At 40.6% G+C, this 15,516-nt stretch overlaps 1 protein-coding gene across 3 annotated transcripts in view; it reads right to left on the bottom strand.

The window, feature by feature from the left end:
- Positions 1 to 15,516, bottom strand: part of lrba (LPS responsive beige-like anchor protein) — a 160,660-nt gene that overhangs the window by 23,549 nt on the left and 121,595 nt on the right. For all 3 annotated transcript variants that reach the window (XM_026359540.1, XM_026359538.1, XM_026359539.1), the window contains exons 44-46: positions 13,351 to 13,491; positions 12,032 to 12,151; positions 9,083 to 9,235 (exon numbers count right to left, since the gene is read on the bottom strand). In XM_026359540.1, the coding sequence (XP_026215325.1) occupies positions 9,083 to 9,235; positions 12,032 to 12,151; positions 13,351 to 13,491 (414 nt within the window). The remainder of the gene's footprint in view (positions 1 to 9,082; positions 9,236 to 12,031; positions 12,152 to 13,350; positions 13,492 to 15,516) is intronic.

Here is a 15,516-nt window from a genome sequence, read left to right as displayed (position 1 = left end):
TTTCTATTGTTACACATTTGACAAAGTACGCCAATGGAGCATATGGGGGTCCCCTTTGTTGTGTGCAGTGACTTGTTTCCAGTGGCAACAGCAATTTGGAATATTCTCCTATGTAGACAAACAGCATCATTCACTTGATCAGTTTTTCCCTCGATGCCAACCATTTAAATGAACAACATTATTTTCTTATTTGAATTTCTTGCTTATCTTGCCTGTGTGCCAGTGATCTGAATGCCAAAGAAAATGTAACATAATGAACAAGACTATGTGTTTAAAACGTTCCTTTCTGTACGAAGTGTAATAATCATACAAAAAGAGTGATGAATGTTTGACTGCATGTCTGTCAATATGTTAGTCTGTAGAAAGTAATTATCTCTGGACTAAGGAATTACAGTAAAAATGTGCCATTCTTGTTTGACACACTGAACTGGAGGTACCAAGTGACTGCAGTTAACCAGCCGATGACATTAAACTGGTCTTTTTCTAAGTCCTTTGGAGTAAAAAGCATGAATGCCCTAAATTTACAGAGCCATCTTGTAATTCTTTTTTTGTTTATAGGTGGGTGTGATTTTTCTCTTCGTCTTTTTATCTCACATTGGTCTTCTTCGTTTGCTCAAAAGTGTTTGCACTGGACTTGCACTGGGTCTACCAGTGAAGTTTTGTGCCTCGCTGTGGTGTGTGGTGAACTTTATGGTCTGGATTGAGCTGAATTTCACTTCGGCCTTAACGAGGTGACACTGAATGCTTTCTTCCAACCCTCACTGGCCCTTAAAAACCCTTTTAAGGACTTACGGAGAGCTGTCTGTAAGGATGTTAAAATGTCACTTAACAAATCAATCCACTCATTTGCATGCCAGTGGTGATGTGAGTATATGTGCATGTGTGTAAGCGTGTATGTCTAATCAAATGCACATGTCGCATGCAGTGTTGTCAGCGGCAGGCTGTTTTCTTTTGTATCGATTACGGATGAATAAAGCAAACACTTGTCAGGTTTGTATATGCTAAAACGGCTGTTTGAGAACAAGCTGATCAAAACATCCTGAAAACCACATGATGAGAACAAAATGATTCTGAAGCAGTAGTTAAATGAGATTTTGTTTAGTCATGTTGTATTCTTAGTCTGCATTTTATTAGATCAAATGATTAAATCACATCAGTTTTTGTGTTTGCGAGTACATTAGGCACCATTATTCTAACACAGAGTTGGTTTCTTCTCAATACAGATTAATCATCGCTTCTCTTTTAACTCCCCTCTTTTAGCCCCCTTTCCTTCTTTTATTTCTCACTCTTAATGCAACCTCTTTTTCTCCTCCTGTTTTTTCTTCCAGTCATCTGATCCTTTGGATCAACTCCTCGAGAGCTGCCATGCCATGAGCTTGACAAGCACTCTGATTAAAGGGCTTATTAGCTCTCTGTAAATGAGAAGCGGATTGTCATTTTGAAGCAGGCAGAGGAAGCCTGTAGCCAGCCAGGAGAGAGGGGGCCCCCCAACATGGAAGAGGGGAAAAAAAAAGCAATGGGTGACGTAAGGAATGAGAGCCTTGGAGCAGCCGCACAGCTAACAAACCATTTCCTTTATTCTCAAATTCACACACACCAAAACAACCCCAGATGGGTTGTGTGTGTTACTTCAGTCCCCCCTCCTTCCTGCTCTACTAATTAGATAGGTCAGAACTGTGAGAGTTCTGGCTATGGGTCAACAGAGGCACTCGCTGGCAAGTGGAACCTGAAACTCTAACCCCAACTCTCTCCCGCTCGCTACTCCCATCTTTCTTATTATTGCTTGCCCACATAACAAGCTAGCATTTCATGTTTTTGGGATCAAAAGAGGTAGAATAAGCATTGATTGGGAAGCCATCTCCCAAAACAAACATTTTATGGTATATTTGGTCTTAGTCAAATGGTATGGTGTAAACTGTGAGAAAGTGTTCCTATGTACAGCATAGACAACAATGTAAACAAATCTGACTGAAAATTAAATGGCTGAAACAAATGGTGTCTTGATGCATGTTATTGACAATTAGTATTAAGTCAGAAATATATGGTAATACGGGGTATAAAATATTTTGTGTCTTAAAATATTTTAAAGGAAATATTTCAACAAGAAAAAAGCCTACAACTGTCTACTATTTAATTTTAAACACAGCTTAGCAACCCAGAGAGAATCAAACCATGTGTCCACCTACAAACAGAAAAGGCTAACAAGCAAGCAAATACATCACCAATGCTAGAAGACGCATCCACAAAAGGATCGAGTGAGCAAAAGCTAAGTCAACAGTCAGAGCTGATTAAAGGACCACAGAGTAAGGCTTTGGAGCACGGGGAACACTGAGAGAATATTTGGATAGCTGTTAAGAGGAGCATTGTTGTCTCAGATGATTACTGCATAGAGTTGGCTGGAGGACTGGACAGTCTCTCCGCCTCTCAACACAGAGTGGAGATGATGAGGATGAATGACTCAACTGATCAGCTCAAGTGTAGTTAGCCTTCAAGGAGAGGCTATTAGAGTGTTGGGTTATGTGTGTGTGTGTGTGTGTGTGTGTGTGTGTGTGGGAGTGTGTGGGAGTGTGTGTGTGTGAGTGAGTGTGTGTGTGGAGATGAACCACAGGAAAAAGCAACCACCAGCTCATCAATAGACAAACAACAATATACATAAACAATATAACTAATAATATCATATATTATAAAGGTCTATAACATGATATAATTTCTGGAAGAGGAAGGAAAGGAATAATTCTATTTTTTTCTAGATTTTTGGATTTACATGTCTTTTGGTAAAAATGAACTCCTCATTTAATGCTTCTACAAATGTCAATTTCTGTCAAATTAATATTTATTAAAAGCTCCAAAGTCTCCAGTTTCCTAGTGTCTGTAAAGCTGGACTCAGGCACAGTTATGTGTAACTAAATGCTAACATCATGTTAATAATAATAATAATGACATGACATACTTTATGAATCCCGTTGGGGAAACTGTGTAGTGAGTTATCTGCTTTGCAGAAATTGGGAAATAAACTGAAGTTGTGGACACATTACAATTTTGACCTCATGGTGGTGCAAGATTAAAAGCAAAGGCATCAACAACGTTAATACAGTTCATTCTATGCCAAACGTCTGAACCTAATTTGGGTGCAACAGACCCAATAGCTGTTTAGTCACTGAAATCAAAAAAGCAAATGTCAACCTCATGGCACTAGGAAAAGTCAGTCGATTGTCAAATTCAGCAGGATTCATCCTCTGAAGATGACGTCCATTCAAAACGTCACGGCCACCTACTCAATAGTTTTATACAGACTGTGACTATGGCACTAGTGTAACTGTAAAAACCCTTATTAATACTGTTATGTCTTTCAATAGTGTGTTATACATTTTCTGTGTCTCTATGTGCATGTGTTTTTGTGTCTGCTTGAAAATAAACGTGAATGAGTATAAAAACTGTGTACACACAAAAAGGCATCTCAGTAGACTCTGGCAGAAGTAAAACGAGAGCGTGGAGGAGTGCAGGAAAAGGGAGAAGGACAACATTAGTGAGTGAGTATGTCAGCAGCAGTAGATCATCTCATTTCTCAGGCTCTCATCAGCCTCCTCCATTACATCATTGAAGAGGAGGATGAAGAAGAGAAGGGAGAGAAAGACAGCAAGGAGGGGGATGCAGAGAAGAACGGGGGGACAGCTCATAAAACACTGAGCACACAGTAAACATGTCTGCTCTTATGCATGACAATACCCCTACAGTGAGCGCTGCCTGACATTAGCCAGATAACCTCCTCTGCCCCACATGCTAGTTCCCATCCAACAACAAGGCTTTCAGTGGAGACACCAGGGGAATAGATTAGCACTATGCTAACATGGTAAACTGTGTTCTGTTGCACGGGGCCACGCTGGGCCAGACGACGTTAAGATTTTCACTCACTCAGTCATTCACAAGTGCATAAGTACATCTTAGTGGTTAGTGACTCGTCCTTGCAGTGGTTTACCTCAGCTCACACATGAATTCCTACGGGGTTACTGTGAATAAGATGTGGATGCTGGTGGGAACTGCATTACGTGCGTCCCAGCGGGTGTCTGATCAGACAGTGTGGTATGGATGAGAAGTGAATGTAAACAGCCATGCTCTTTGACCTCCTGTAGCTTGTGGTCTGAGCTGGGAAGCTGTCATATTTAGACGTATGTGTTGTGGGAAACCATGTGGGACATGCTTTCGTTTTCTGTACTCCCTCACGTCAAATACTTAGCCCCTGCACACACAATGTCTTAAGACGTTGTGCACATTGGCAACAATATTTATACTTGCAAAACATCTTATCACATGTGAAAAAAACATGTAGAGCATTACCCTGCCCTTACTTGATCATAACCTGGGAGGATAATGGATTTGTCCACCATGATGGCATTTTGTAAACTGTGAAGAGCTGTCAGCATATGAAAGTGACAAACTTCAGAGGCTTTTCAAAGAGGGTAACAGTGTGGGTCTATGAGGTTCAGGGGGTAAAGGTGATTTGGCTCATGTTAATATGACATTTGTCTTTTAGCGCTGGACAGCCATGTAAATGTTTACCTCTGTAGGCGAGATTACTGAGGGGTCATGACAACAACAGCTGTAAGGTCAACTGTGAGGCTCTATAGGACAGATCAACATCATAGTGCATAGTGAGTAGAATTATCACATATACAACAGTATATATTTTACATCTTACAGCTAAATCACAGCATTACTGACCATCTGTAGGCATGAGAGAACAAACGCAAAGCTACAACACAAAAATAAAACCACTATCTGTCAAAGACTTGCTCAACTGATACATGGTACAAGTGTCAGAAGTGTAAGTGTTAGTGTAAGATAATTTAGCCATACTACAACAAGTAAAGTATGTTTTGCATACATTGTTGTCTAAGTTCATTGAGCTTGTCTTGGGTAGCTTGAACTGAAGGTCTGTGGTAGTGACCTGTGGTCTCAGTATCAGCTCATGAACCATCACTCAATTGGCTTTGCTCATTCAACAAGAGCAAAGTCTTGCACTCCTTCTGTGAGGGGAGTTTAGCTGATGTTTCTGTCACTGCTTTGAGTGAGCTGATGCTTTTGTGAAGGGAAAGTAGGCCAAAAGTAATGTGTTGCCCGTCTCTCCCATGTGTGTGGTTTGCAAGTCTGTCAGCAGCACTCCAGGAGCACAGATGACTGAAATGAACCAAATGGGAATGATCGAGCAGCAAATGGGCCCTGTAGAGTTCAAATGGGTTAGACGGTGATCACACCCCTCCTCTTAGGGAGAAAATAACAGGTAGTCTGTGCTGTAAATACTGATTGAATAAATCAGTGATAAGAACAAAAATATACCAGTTGGCATGAAGCACATGCAAAAAAAAAATCTCTTCAAACATGGAAACTGTTGTGACATAAACTGTATAGGTTACATAAATGATGTTAGGTGAAACATAAATAATAACAAATAAATAAATAATAGTAAGGTTTTGCTATATATACATATATTAGACATGTTAAAAATGCATTCTTGTTTTTAATAGAATGCATGACAATTACTACTGCATATTAGAGTATAATGTTTAAATTACTGTCTCTGAAATACATGTGATTTGGCTCAGGCTACCATTCAACTATTTAGAATGAAATAGGGCTACTACAGTGTAACAGTCTGTGGTTTAGGCTGCTCCAACTCAGTAGTTCCAATAAGGCCTGGACACATGACAGCACAGGTAAACATTTGTGTGCATACAAATACACAAGCATGCCTACATGGTCACCTGCTATCACACTAATGGTTAGCAGACCTGAGATGTGAGATGTGCTCATATATAGTGGAATGTCAGAGAGGCTGACAGTGCCCAGAGACGTGTAGTTATCTTCTGGAGGAGGGATCAAGTTCTTAACCTCTCCTTCAACCTCCTGGTAAAAACAACAAGCAGCCCCTGATCTCTGTGGCATGCCGCCTCACGACCCCAATGTCTCTGCATTTATGTGTGTGTGTGTGTGTGGTGGACCCAGAAAAAGGGAGTGTGTTTTTACAGGCATTTAAGTATACAGTAGACACAGTGTAGTGAAGGTTCATGCCTAGCCGTAGGCGCTAAAGAGCTTTGTCTTCTTCTAGTCTCTTTGAGCCAGAGGTTAAATAACAATTTGTTTTGGCACACACTTCCCATGACACACACTTTCTAATAAATATCAGTGATGAACTTTGACACTTCAACAGCAGAGCAACAGAAACCAGGCTACATTTTTATATTTATTTCTTCCCAATTTTTCTTTATTGCCAACCATGCAACTCTCCCTCACAACAACAAAACATGCTGCCTTTTTGCACAGCAGCACAATCCTTTACTGTGTGAGAGGCTTTTAATAGCCTTTCCAGATTGGGTCCTAATTAGCTGTTAATCATCTAGGGCTCATAACCAGAGTGGAGACAGCAGGCGTGTGGGTTTGTATGAGCGTGTGCATTTGCATGTGTTTGTGTGTTCTCTCCTGCTGTCTATCCTTGTGCTGTGAGGCCATTAGCATCAGACAAGCTAAAGAGAGCCAAACAGCCCATTAACTCCTTCACTCTTCCTCTCTCCTCTCCACTACGCTCATCTCTCTCCCAACAGTACCACAGTTGCCAGCTGACACCCTCTAATGCCAGCTATCTGTCATGACCAGAGACCTGTCCACCCACACATCCCTCCCTTTACCTTGTCCTCTACGTATTCTTTCCTTTACCCCATCTTTCCCCTTCTGTCTGTACACGATGTGTAGTATTGTAACACTGGCTCTCTTAAAATCAGTTAGTAAATCAATTAAACTTTATGTGTATAGCATCTGATTCATACACTGAAAGCATGTCAAAAAAGTAGACTGGTGCAAAACCATGAAGGTAACCAATGTAATGGCTTTAAAATAGGTGTAATGTGTTGAGTCTTTCTGGTCCTGGTCAGCAACTGGGCAACAGGGACCTGAATCAATTGTAACTGTAGTTTTTTCGGTCGGACAAAAAAAAAATTTGTCTTCTGTCTTTTTAATTGAGAAATAAATGTTACATATGTTTATGTATGTACATAAACATATAACAATAAGTTGTTATCACCATGTTCAACTGATACAAGCAATTTCCAGGAATGGATCAATGTATCTGAGGGGAGAGGTGGTTGTGGTTAAACACTACTGTATGTTGAAATTTACAGTGTGTGTCGCTGTGGGTATGAAGCTGATATTCACATTGTCAGCCCCCTTGTGAAACCTCAAAAAGCCTGTGTTCTACTGAGCTTGTTATATTTCGGTGCACCTACACCTGCCTGCTGGGCTCAGCTGCACAGTGGATCAATATCTCAATTTGCACACAGTGGAGAAAGAAACCACAGACTGAAATTTAATCAGCCAGAGAGCAGTAATGAGCAGGTATCTGACCATTTGGATAAGTCTAAATGTGTCTGCACTACTAAATTGGGCACAAAGGAAGGGACCAGGGGAAACTAGGGGAGCAGAGGTAAATGAGACTGGCACATTTCAAGCAGAAATGAAAAGCTGCTTTGTGCTTGCTGGAGCTCAAAGGTCATTAATGCACATTTTTTAACAAGCATTTTCCTTTAGTGTGTTAATTTTGGATGATTTTTATTGTCTACAATAACAAATGCACGAGGATATTCAACCTCTGCATTTTAAACAAAAATTACTCAGGAGAACAGTTTTAGAGATGTAACTTAACTACTACAAAGATGGTAATAAAACATGTCAGAGCTGCAACTAAAAGGTAACATAATTAATGATTAATCTTTTGAGTTTTGGCAGAATAAGTATTAAATAATATATATTAATTATATAAATTTAATATATATATAATAATATGAAACACCGCTTATCTCGCTGCCATATTTGACATTTTGTACGTGCAAACATTTATTTTGCAAGATAATGCTCAGAAATCTAATAAATATTTTGCTTTTAGAACAAAATCATAAGAAGAAACTTCCTCAGCACATCCACCTTGTCCATGACCATGCTGAAAGCCAAATGCAGAGATGTGTGTGATTAATGATGGGGTCCTGTTCATATCAGCAGGCTGGTTAACACATCCCACCACATGACTACACAGGTCACAGAGCACACCAAGTCTCATCAGAGCCCATTACTACTGTGGGTATACATACCACAGGAAGCTCTCCCTGCCATTTTACACATTTAAAGCAATATTTAAAAATAAAGACATGGGCATCAATAAAACTGCAGAAAGGCAAAAGGTTTTTCTAACTTGATGTACTAAATGTGCCAATGACGAGTCCTTTTAGCAGGACACAACAGAAACAGTAAATCTACCGATTGCTAGACTAAGACTTTCAAGAGCAGAGGAGGTAATCTGAACCAAACAGTTACCTCGTTTTCCCAGTCTGGTGTGTGTGTGTGTGTGTGTGTGTGTGTGTGTGTGTGTGTGTGTGTGTGTGTGTGTGTGTGTGTGTGTGTGTGTGTGTGTGTGTGTGTAAGAGGAGAGAACAACTACAATGAAAATATGACAGCAAGTTTGACAACATCTGACAAGCACATACAGGGCTTTGGGATGAGCGGACAGGAAGGGAAGACTAGAAACAGGATACTGCATCATTTACTGCACATGTACCATCTGTATCTGGAGTGAGAGCCGAGAGAGGCATGTTGAGGTGCACAGGGACAGGAGTTGAGGTGAAGGTTGGATCATTTTGCCAACACAGCAATCTGAGAGTTGGGGCATGTCGGAGGAGCAGGAGGCTCAGGTAACAGGAAGAACTGTGAGACGGTCAGGAAATAACACTGTCTCTTTGAATTAGTATTCTCAGCTAAGATTGTACAAGATAAAGCAGAAACCTCCACCAGGTCTAAGGTCTCTCTGGGGTAGAGGATACAGTATATAAGACAGATGCAGAAAAGTGTGTGTGTGTGTGTGTGTGTGTGTGTGTGTGTGTGTGTGACATCAACATATAGATACAAACATTTTTTAAACATATCTACATCAAGATGAAATGAACAGTAATTGATGCCTGTGGAGTATAATGTCTGACTGTCTGTCATCTACTTGCTCATTATTCTAGTATGTGCTACGGTCATCTGTACTATGCACTTGTCTTACCAGGCGATTGGTTCGAACAAAATCCTCTGGGCTCTTGGCCCAAGGGGGCAGCTCCACATCAGAGACCACAGTGCCATCTTCCATCACTCCCAGGTTGTAACTATTGGCGTTGACAAACATCTCAGGCAGATAGTAGAACTCTGGGATCAGCTCCTGAATGGACAGAGAACAGAGAAATATTCAAAGTAATGTTAACAATATCACCAGAAAAATATGATGTTTTGAAATAATTGCAGTTTAGTTTTGAGTAGGATGAAAATGCTAAATAAGAAGACAATACAATATTAAATGAAAGTTATTTTTGCTATATGACTGCTTATCTGCTGTCGACTTTGTGTTCTGCCATTACAGAAATGTCAAAAACATCTCAGCGTGTTCTCTGCTACGGTTTTCCACTGCGCCGATGTACTAATCTTCTTTGTTTGTACTGAAGCAGCAGAAAGCGTTTTTCTACTTTTTCTCCCTTCTTTCACAAAAACATAGAAAAAACATCAAAATTCTTGCCTAAGTATGATAATTTTATTTGGCTGTCTCAAACAACACAAAGGATTTTTAAATTGCACGATAAAAACAAATTTAGCTAAGACAAGAGATGTAACCCCATATGTTTAGCCATTCGTCATTCTTAACTAAGCAGAACCTGCCACAATGAGTGTAAACATTAAGATTGACTCTGAGCTTAAAATCATGTAGATAAATCCATACAGTCCTCCAGGCCTAAACTGTAGTGTTATTGTTGTGGGTATGTCTCAACGACTACAAGACACCAGGCTAACAGGATGAAGCAGAATGTCTCAACTCTTGTCTGCTTCACATAACAAAGTTGTGCACTACAAATATACGCTGTAAACAGTCTTGACACTGACAACACAAAGGAAGGCTTTACTCATACACTGTAATGGGGGACATGTGTACATTGACACAGACTGAAAATTACTACATAAACAGGTACATGGTAAACATACCTAGTCAAATGATTATTCAAATGCTATAATATGTCATTATAGTCTGAATGGTCAGTTGATGGTAGTTTGTGTTTGAAATGGATGGTCACCTATGTGTCTCTGAACCCAGATTGTGTGACTACAAGTGCTGACTGGTCCTCTTGAGAAGGACAAAGACACAAACATGTTGACAGTTTGACATTAGAGATGAGCTGTTGTCTGCCGACACCAAGCTGACAGTCTGTCAGGACAGCAGCAAATAACACTGCAGCAGGCGACTAACTCATAGGCAAACCTTAGGCACACTAACAGGTTAAATCAACTGTTTTTGAGAGTCTGAATTTAAATGTTACAAAAGTCATAAGCAACATGATCTCTAAATATGGTAAAACTACTTACACAAACAATTCTGAGCTACTTATATCAGGTTAGCTGCATAATACATTCACCTCTTGCCAATGGGGTGAAAAGATCCAATCAAATGAGCAAGCAAACACACAGGTTTAAAACAACACAGCACTTCCTCACTTCTAAAATCTCTTCACTCCACAAAACCTGACCTAAAACTTAAAGGTCATCCTCTTAACGAGGCCCCCAGATCACCCAGGTTCACTGGCTGTAGCCTGATGTAAATTTAAGCATGAGGTGGAAGGATGAAAACACACACACTCACACTCCCTCACTACACACACACACACACACACGCTCGCTCGCTTTCTGCACAACACTCAAGCCTGCCTTGCATGGCCATTATGTGCAGTGGCCCCTTTGCTCTGGCCTGGTCAGAGGCCAGCCCCTCTGATCCCCAATCCTGTCCTGTCATGGGTCACTGGAAGGGGCTCTGGCCCCTAGGCTCCTCTGCTACACTTCCACTGTTGCTACTTCTAACCCCTCTTCTCTCCTCTCTCCCCCACTGATGCCTTTGGGCTGGGGCTAGAGGTCAGGGGATTGGGGATTGGAGGTCATGCTAGCGTCACCCAGGCTAGAGACACATTGAATCTGGGTGTTGTAACCTATTATCACCTCTTCTTTACCAGTGAGGTATGAAAACACTGGGGCTTTTTGCCCTCTGACAGGGACAGAGTCTCCATCAATGGCTCCAATGCTAAAGCTAAATGGTGTGCTTAGCATACTAAATTGATACATCTCATCCCTAAATCCTCTTTTGCTTACAATATGAATGTGTGCGTCCGAGTGGATAAAGTCGACGGACTTTCTTTCAAAATATGCCACAAATATTCAAATTGAACATGGAAACAAAGTGATGTGGTCCAGATTTCCTCTTTGTTTTGATCTGAAGTTGAGCTCTCACAGTTAGATCCACACTGACAGGTCTAGACTGAGAGAGCAAACGAGGGCTCTTGTTGGGCTTTCGCAATCAAGCATTGGCCAGCTACGCAGTAACCCAATCCATATGTTTTATCGGAGGGATGTGAGGGGGGTGGTAAATGCAATCAAGCGTCAAAACCCCCAACACCACCACTGTTCCCCAATCTAGTGACCCAGTGCCAAGAGACCACGCAAAACCCAACCTTGACAGAGAATGTCTGACTGTAGTCGTAAATGTTTTAGGAGAGCTGTTAAAGTGTGCGCTGGGGTTTCGAAGGCCCTCAGTATGAGAATGACCTGCGCTGTTACAGGGCAGATCCAACAGCTCAGCAGAGTTTGGGGGCCCAATGGGAAGGGATTCAAGTCCAGGTTATAGCTGGCTGAATCTGAGACAGACGGCTGGGACAGATGAGGATTAGTCTAAAGCTTTGATCAGAAGACCAGGAAGCTTTCATTGCATATGGACAATGATTGGTAGTGACTGGACATTACTCTATTGAAGCCTTTTTGTCTTTGTCTGTAAAGATGCTGGATGGGGATTTATTCTTCTGTAGTGTTCAGTTCTTTATCTCTTCTAACTTCTAACCTTCTTACAAGTCAACCACATGAAAAGGAAAGACTGCAACATTTAAAAAAAGTATTTTCATGTGTGTGCATGCAACAGCGCGTACAATACCTTAACATCAGATGTGTCTCTCTGGCAGTTCCTCCACGCTCGGGCCACCGAAGAGAAGGTGCGGTCAGCATGGTCAAACTTTCCTCCTTGGAAGTTGAGGAAGAACGTGGTGAAGGGTTCCTGTTGATTAGGAATAAATGCTCTGAATCTGGCCTTGGCGGGCTGCTGCTAAAGTAAAAACCCTTCTTGTGCAATATAAATATACAATAAATATCTGTGCTGCTGTTCAATAAAACACTAATGCAACAGATCTGAATGCAAACTATAATTTTAACCCTCTAATAAACTGAAAAAATTAACAAGTGAAATAGCAATAATTCCAAGAAGTCAATAAAACCAATACGTTTGTGTTAGTGATGCATTTCTAGTTGCATTTAATCTTGTTAAGACAGATCAATATTTGTCGCTCTGACAAAACAGCCCCCAAGTGACACGGACACTATATGCTGGTCTATAGCTAGAGCCAAATACTGTAGATAGTTAATTAAGCTGTCCTGAAATGACATAAGCCTTATTTCTAACAAAAACCAAGCAAGAGGTTAACCACATTGCATCTCACTGATCTGACACAACAGAATTAGGGGCACTGTAATTTAAAAAAAATACACAAAATTATTGTTTATCATTTCACAGACAGTTTCAGTTACTCTCTAATGTTTGATCCTGAGGTGAGAATTATAAGTAAGGTTTTCTGGCAAAGTGGCTTTAGAATAAGCCCTCTAATGATGTGCAGGGATCAATGCGGTAACTCTACTGGGAGAAACTGAAACAGTGAGCTACTGGGACAATAACAGCAGAAAACTGCACGTTGGAGAAACTTAGTAACCTCCTTTTCCCCTGAGTGCTGTATGAAAAGATTGATGGCATCCATTCAACAAAGGCAGCAAAAGAGAGCACTCAAGTGTACAACATACACTGCATATGCTCCTCACATATCTGCAGTGGTTGAGAATTTTCTCAAGTTGAACATATTTTTTTATGACAGATATTTAATTGCAATGCATATACATGGATTGAAATTAATAACCCCATATGCAACAACAAATGAGGCTCAATATGCATGTGACGTAATATTTAGCATACATATACTCTCAATTTGGGATATGTATGCACATTTGTTCCCTGGAAGCAGTGATCTAATGAAAAATGAATTAATAAAATTATACTAAAACACCTATGCAGGCACATTACTATTACTTATTAGTACTACCTATTGTTGAACAAGGATCTCTTGACTACACATATAGTATGTATAAAAATAATAGTATGGTTGTACATTATTATTTTGTTGCATAACACATTTTAAGCATTGCACTCACTATACGTAGTAGCCACATCAAGGTGAAGCTGGAGGTGGAGTAGTGGGTACCATAGTGGAACTTTGGAACCTGATCGTCCTCCCAGGACTCATATCGGTCTGAAAAGAACGCTGCCCTCTTGGGGTTCAGAGCACCGATGGGCTACGGAGAAATATAAGCATAGAACACATTTTCAAATATGTCAGAAAATGAAAAATAACCTGTGAATGTGGTCTGCTTGACATGGGAGCAGAGATAAAGACAGGAAATGACAAACAGTGTGATAGCAAAGGGGAAGCAAGTGTGAATACTTTCAGGGAGCACTTTCAGCAGCATAACAGTTGCAAGGCAAATGAAGCTGGTAACCTTTGTGCAATCTCAGATGAATATTAGATGATGTTTCCCTTCAGACAGAGATCAATCCTTTCCCACAGAGTGCTTTTAGAGGCTGTGAAACAGAGCCCCTGCAGCTGTAGTCTGTCAGAGAAAACTAATGTGCTCCAATGAAAGAGTGCCCACTAGGAATACCAATAGCAAGGCTGTGAGTTCCTTTAATTTCTACTTGTATTAATCTGTAACTAATACACTGGTCACCAGTCCTATTTGTAGTCTAGAAAAATGGTTAAGTTGCATTAATTTTCCCATTGCTCTCCAAAAACCAATAACCCTTGCACTGCTTGGCTATTATTTAAATTCTCATTTATAGAAATCACTTTCAGGCTGGTTCAATTTTTATTAGTCTTCTGCTGGCTGTGCCTCATTCCCTCAAACCCCCCTTCATCTTTCTCTCTCTCTCACACACACACACACACACACACGCACAGCAGATCAATGGTAATGGAATGATGGCCTTTTGAGGATGAGGGTATAGTACAGCATGGATCAATTGGATCTCTTTCATATCATAGGGTGCCTGTCACAGCAAGACCCATCCAGGGCCAGGCTTTGATATCGATCTGTGCTATGGCTACTGTTTTGTGTGGGGGTAATGGGGCATGCTTGTGCACATGTTTTTGTCAGTAGCGGGAGTGATGCACAAAAGGATAGTGCAAAATTGCTTTAAGGTGTACATATTTTGTTATTTTGTAAATACTGTTCTTGAGTGTGTGCGGATTTTTAAATGCTTCGTGCCACCACTCTGTGCAGTTCTGTGTTGACAGTGATACACTGTGGGCTTCCTCAGGGCCACTGGGGGTGGGTGAGTACACACAGTGAATTATACATCACACCCATTGGTCTGATTTATAACCCTAATAACAGTCGGCTCATTAAAAAAAGAAAAGGGAGAGGAGGCATATAAAATAAAAAAAGACTGAAAGTGCCACAGTGACAGAGAGAGAGAATTGTGTGTGAGTGCATGAGGGGGCTGTTGGTTTGCTCGAGCCCGACATTGTTTACTGCTGTAAATTACTGTGGGGCTAGCAATCTCAGCTTACAGTAGCTACAACAGAGTGGCGGTGACGGCGCCGTACATCAGAGCAGAGCGCCTGGCAGTGTGCTGATGGAACGCCTGCTGCCGCCCCACTACAGATTGGCCTAATATGTCGTGGCAAAGAATAGCGCTCTGATGAGCTCTCAGATAAATGAACCAATCTCATAGTTTTAATTAGACCACGGAGCAAGCTACAGAACAAAACTGTGCTGCCGCTTTGAAGAGGTAAACACTGGAGAATTAATCTCCGATTAGCTCTGATCAGTTTTTCATCTGTAGCAGAGATAGAGCAGGTGTTACAAAGGCCCTTTTAAGATACTGTAGAGAACAAAACATCATCAGGAATAATTACATTGATTAAAAGTAAGTAAGTTTATTCCTCAACAATTATAATTATATTTATGATAAAAACTATATAGAGTATAGTATTATCAGTACAACATATACTACATGTATAGAATAAATGCAGACATCCTCATATGACCACGTCACATTTTGGACAAATGCATATGAAACCAGAGCTTGGGTGTTAAGAGGTTAGACCTATGTATCACAGATACGTTAAACAAATAACTAAGTTAAAGATTATAATAGTGCGTGTCCTCTGTGGAGATTTTCAGTTTGAGACCACAAATACTTTTAAAATCAGAGCTTACTAATGGAGAAAAACACTGCCTTGAAGAACAATACGGATCTTCCTGTGAACTATTATAAGAACATTACCTACTGCTACTTTGCTTTTAAAACAATAATGG

The sequence above is a fragment of the Anabas testudineus genome, chromosome 1 (genome assembly GCF_900324465.2).
Source record: "Anabas testudineus chromosome 1, fAnaTes1.2, whole genome shotgun sequence".
Taxonomy (NCBI): domain Eukaryota; kingdom Metazoa; phylum Chordata; class Actinopteri; order Anabantiformes; family Anabantidae; genus Anabas; species Anabas testudineus.
This window is presented reverse-complemented; position numbering and strand designations above follow the sequence as displayed.